Raw genomic sequence first — 6,028 nt, forward strand, 5'->3', positions numbered from 1 at the left:
ATAAACTAAAAAGAATAAGATAAAATCTATTTAGAAATCTTAGTTTTTACATACCTAGCACATCGTTGATGTGGAAACTTTCCATATCAGCTATGCTAAGAAATTATTAGTGTGTTGATTTTTTTTTCTTTTTTAAGTTATAATACGTCCACTATAAGTGGTGTGGTAACCATCGGCTTATCTATAGCAAAGTTCAAACAATAATTGTTGTAGACATGTTCCTCAATTCCCACCACTCGCAACCTACAACAATAATAGAGGAAATGGCTCAAAGGTGTAGGGACACCTCCGATGCCAAAGTCAGGAGATTGTTATGGTATTGATTGTAGATGAGAATGGAAATATTTGCGTACCTTTTCGTTTGTTAGTCATTGGATGTATAGAGAGCGGCTATAGGCCTCCTTCAAGGACTCATAACTGCCTTATCTTCTGTTTGAAACCATACTGGGACTTATTATTTGAATTTTCCTCATGTTGTCTATGATTTATCTAGTCAGTAGAGGGCTATAGTAACACCCTGGCTGTTGGGAGTTTGTTAGCCTCTCACTTCCTCTGTAGTGAGCCTGTGGCCATGATTTATGGCCATGATTCTCAATTCTTTGTTTAAATGGTATGATATGTATTCACAGAAATTCTTATTAATAGCCTGTACATCCCCAAGTATGAGCTTAAAAATGTAATTTAGGAGATTAGATATAACCTCAAGAAAATCTAGAAAATAGACTTTTTAAATATTAATGTATGATTGAATGTTCAAATTACTATATAAAAAGCATGCATAGTAAATAATACATGTATAAAAAGATTATCATACAATGCAAAGCGTCTGTAAAGATGGTTTCTTTTAATTTTTAAGTTAATATATTAAAAAAAATGATAATAATTACTAATGGCTATTGATTTCATGAATAACTCAAAACGTATCGTCCAAGATTAATATAATTAACAACTGCCCAAAGAAAGAAGAACCTAAAATCATTATCGAGAACAGAGATCTTTCACAAAACTTACAACATATACACAAGTACCAAAATTCAAATATTTTTTGTGATTATTATTAAGTGCATGAAATTCAAGCATATGCATACAATAGCCAAAACAAAAAACAAAAAAAAATTGCTACAACATATCAAATTTATATCATTTTTTCTTCTTTATTTATTTTTTTGCTTAATTTATAAAACTAAAATATAGAAAATAATGTAAAATAAGTTCCCTTTTAATATATATATATATATATATATAAATATATAGTGGCACACTTATATTGATTGATTAATATAAAATAATTATAAAAATGATTGTATATTCATCATTTTCGAAAGGAAAATAATTTAGTCACGCAGGAATTACACAAGAATAAACTTATAAACTAATGTGGTTTAATATGGTACGATAGATTATAAAGTTACTTTTATTATAAAGGTACTCTAATAGATTCTATGAAATTACATCAGTTTGTAAATTTACTTTATTTACCGTCATATCCATCTTTATAGAAAGGCACGTGAGGCTCATCAAATAATCACTTTCTATGCATCTTTGAATCATATTAAAAAGGCTAAATATATATTAAGAAAAATTAGACGATTTAGATGGTTTTTTTTTTTTTTTTTTGTTATTTTTGTATTTGGGATATGAATTTTGAACTATTCATAATACTCAAATTTTCAAGTCAAAATCACTCCGTCCATATGTATTATCGTAAAAAGATATTTAGTTCACAAGAATATTTAACAAAATAAAATAATGCCACTTATTGTAATAGTTCAAAGAATAATACTATTATACCGCCTCATTTTATCTCTTTATTTTAACCATTTATATATTTATTTATTTATTTTTATTAATTAAGAAAATGATTATTAATATATTGTTATATTCTTTTTATTTTTAAAATATTTAAATATGTTCAAAAAATATAAATAAAAAATAAAATTTGTAATAGTGAGTACCACTATCAAAACTGGATTGCACACTAACACTACCCATAAATCAAATTGTAATATTTATTTTTTAATATAAAGTAGATGTAATTTACTTAGTAATTTTTAAAAGTAAACTTTTTAGAAATTTTTTATTGAATTAGTACTTGGCTGTAACAATGGACAAATTGGCGTACTGGTGTCAGGTCGCTGTGGTGGTAGGGGCGGGCTACAGCTACACAGTTCCCTCCCAGCACATGATGCCCCGCAGCCCCCCGGCCTACTCTGGAAGAAGGTTGACGGGGTGCGAGGACCAGGTCCCATCCAAATTCATCACGCACAATGCCCACTGAGTCTGAGCCTAATCACCCTCGGCCCATCCTATAATGCGCGGCTCCCCCCCCCCCCCCCCCCCCAGTAAGTGTACGTTCCTTTCTTCCTACGCACGTCTTCATCACCCATTTATCAATTTCCCAGAGACGGAGTAGCACTCCCATCGTCACCCACCAACTGTTTGTGGGGTCGCCCCACCCAGTGATAGAGCCCCCCGCACGCCCCACGACAAACCGACCTCTCTCAGTTGTCACGCCCAGCTCGTATGCGCGCGCGTGGCCCGGACCCAACTTCGCATTCAAACCAAGATGCCCGTCCCCGTCGACGGCATGGATGATCTTCCGCATGGCACTGACCCATTTTCTCGCTGCTCTTCTCTCGTGGGTCCATCACAATTTACCCAGTCTAACCCACTCATGCGTCCGTACACACTTCCTTCCACCCAGATTTTATAAAACAACGACGTGGCGCATTCCAAAGCTCTGTGTTATGACCCATAATTTAAGCCACTAATTAAAAAGATTAGAGTGGATAGAGCTTGGGATTTAATATTTATGGCAAACCAAAACCAATCTCTCTCTCTCTCTCTCCTCTGCTCTCTCCAATTACTCTATATTTCGATCATTTCCATTCGAATACATTGACAACCGGACGCTTACAAAATTACATAGTGTTAGTAAAGCAACACAAGCGATCAAGCTCAAAACATCAAACACCTTCTGAATTCCATCAAAATAAACCCAGAAACAGGGAAAATAAAAAAAAATTAAAAAAAAAAAGGAAACTGAAAAAGGATATCAACAATTTACATAGAAAATCAGTCCTATGAATAATTCCATATAGCCCTCTCTTTGATTTTGTTTGATTTTTGTTTTTTTCATAATAGTTAAACGTGTGAGAGAGAGAGAGAGAGAGAGAGAGATTTACGGGAGATATAGAGTTGTGTGGTCTCGGTCGGTCCATTGACTCTGACTCCAGTATGCTTGATCAACAGCGTTAGAAAGATCGAACAGACCTTGATCCCCACTCACTTGCCAATCCCACGATCCGAATCCTCCACCACTTGATCTGTTTGGCTGCAAGGATGATAGATCTACCTGGACCGTCTGATCCAGCAGATCACCCGTGATCTCGTCGCCAGCCCTCATCACCTTCTGCTGCTGCCACTGTTGCTGCTGCTGCTGTTGATTTTCTTGAACCTCATGACGATTGTGGCTTTGTTGACTCAACCTAAACGGATTGATGTCCGAAACAGAATTGAACCCAAAAGGCAATGCCTCGTTCGACGCCGTAATCAGACTCGTGAAGCTTCCGATCTCCGAGAATATCCCGCAGTCGGGACCTTGTTCCAACTGCAACCCCGGTTCGAAACTAGGGTTCGATATGAACAACTTGGAGTCGTGGAGGCTCAGCAGATTCGAAGATGAGCTTAAAGAAGGCACCTCGGTCACCGCTGAGACAGCCTCCGTGGCGGTGTTTGTGTTCGTGGCAGTGAGACTGGAGCTCTCGCTGCTAGAATTCGAGTTAGTCTTGCGCTCTCGCTGCTGCAGCTGCTGCTGCTGCGGAGTAGATGCGTCGGAGGAAGCCGACTTAGGCTTGGAACGCTTGGCCTTACGGCAACCACCGCCGACCGGGACGTTTCGAAGGACTCCGCCTTTAGTCCAGTACCGGCGGCAGCTCTTGCAGAAGTGGCGGGGCTGGGAGAGGTTGTAGTTGTTGTAGTAGCAGAACTTGGTGTTGAGCGAATCGCACCGCGGGCACTTGAGGGCCGCCTGGTGATGGCCCTGTTGCGGGTGGTGATGATGTGGCCGCCTCCGGTCCCCGGCTCCTCCTCCTACACCGCTACCGCTACCGGTGACAGTTCCGAATAACCTTCCGGCCCCTCCGATCGAATGGATGTCTTGCATTTCCGCTCCGCGACCCAAGCACGCCTAGAAACCTCAACTTTTTCACCCAAGATCTTTTAGAACAACGACGCCGGAGCCAAAAAAAAAAATGGCACCCAGCAATATAACTTTCTGATTAAATTCTCGGGAAAGATTTTGTTTTCCCGGTAAAGCGCTATCACAGTGGCTGACTGTGACTGGGAAAGTTCTTTCTCACAGTTTTATGTGCATGTGTGGGAGAGAGAGAGAGAGAGAGAGAGCGCGCGCGCGCAGAAAGAGTTTCTCTCTAAACACCCTGACAAATATCGCTACATATGTTCCAACTCCCCCTGCGCAATTACCAATAAGCTCCTGCGAACTTAGAAAATGCCAACGATGCTCAATTATTCATAATCAAAGCCGTCGCCGTCGCCGTAAGCGTGGTTTTACTGTACAAGTGTAAACAAGGGAGATCAGCCGTCCACGTTGACGGCGGAGAGGCACGGAGAGTTCTCGTCCACAAAATAGGGTTGTCGGCTACACTAACGTTATCTGGTGTGTAAATTACAGTTAGGTCCACCACGCGCCACGTCGCTGACTCTGGCACTCATTCCTGACAATTTCGGGTTCTGGTAAACCATGGTTGTTTTACGTTCCCGTACCATTGAATCTGACCATGCTAATCTGTAAGTACTGGCAGTCATGAATTGTCAAAAAAATATTAAAAGTCCGAATATGATCTATATTTATTCTAAAATAAAAGTGAAAAGATATTTTAAAATTCATATAAAAAAAATTAATCTTTTAATAATATATTTTATATTTTTTTTAAAACGATTATATATAAAATTATTTAAAATAAAATAATTGAATAATATTAGTTAGGAGTAATCAAGTATTATACTCTTGAAAAGAGTAGATTCTATATTTAAAAAACTAATTTTTTAATTTATTTTTTATATTTTTATATTTTTTTAAATATATTTAAAAAACTAACTTTTTTATTTATTTTTTATATTTTTATATATTTTTTTAAAATGTACATGATTATTACATAATTTATAACTATATTTAACATTATTTAAAATAATTATTAAAAGTAGAAAAATGCTAGTAAAGCTTCAAAGTTTTCGATTAAAATTGATAGCTCGAGTATTTTGAATAATCTGAGATCAATTTTGAGTACTGTAAGTTTGAAAAAAAAAATGAGGTTATGAGCAATGTTTTGAATACTGTATTGGATGGCGTACCAGTCAAGATACTGGAACAAAATATTTCGATACCGGTACCATTTCGTGTACCGTTTCGAGATAGTTGATATATGAATAAATTATATATAAATACATACATATATATAAATTATAAATAGTCTAGTCTAAATTAGAGGTCAAAAATAAACTTGTAGTTTGAAAAAATAGAAAAAAAAAATGAAGGTCGAAATATCGGCCGGTACAGGGTACTGGCCGGTACGGCCGGTATTTAAGCCGGTACAAAATACAGATAGTATCTGTACCAGCCCAGTGGCCGGTACAGCAAATATTGACCATACCAACCGGTACGAAACGATTTTTAAAACTTTAGTTATGAGTACTGTACAAATTATACTATTCTTTTAAAAAGAATAGAGCTTATAATTAAAAAATTACTTATTTTATGTGAATTTTATATATATATATATTTTTTTTTAAAATATACGTGATTGTTGCACAAAACTCAAAATAGTTATTAAAAATAGGAAAATGCTAGTGTGAAGTTTCAAAGTTTTCAATCAAAATTATCGTTCGAATATTTTAGTTTTTTTACTGAATAATTAAAAAAATAATTATTAATAGAACTGTATATTTTTTATTCTTAACGATTAAAAAGTTAAAAAAGTATTTAAAAAAATAAAAATGCACCTGCAGT

At 36.1% G+C, this 6,028-nt stretch overlaps 1 protein-coding gene across 1 annotated transcript; it reads right to left on the minus strand.

Moving 5' to 3' along the window:
* Positions 1 to 2,954: 2,954 nt before the first annotated feature.
* Positions 2,955 to 4,500, minus strand: LOC121245040 (dof zinc finger protein DOF5.4-like). The gene has a single exon (XM_041143315.1). It carries the CDS (start codon positions 4,163 to 4,165, stop codon positions 3,182 to 3,184), a length of 984 nt encoding a protein of 327 aa, XP_040999249.1. The 5' UTR covers positions 4,166 to 4,500; the 3' UTR covers positions 2,955 to 3,181.
* Positions 4,501 to 6,028: the final 1,528 nt, after the last annotated feature.

This window comes from Juglans microcarpa x Juglans regia, chromosome 8S (assembly GCF_004785595.1).
Source record: "Juglans microcarpa x Juglans regia isolate MS1-56 chromosome 8S, Jm3101_v1.0, whole genome shotgun sequence".
In the NCBI taxonomy this organism is placed as follows: domain Eukaryota; kingdom Viridiplantae; phylum Streptophyta; class Magnoliopsida; order Fagales; family Juglandaceae; genus Juglans; species Juglans microcarpa x Juglans regia.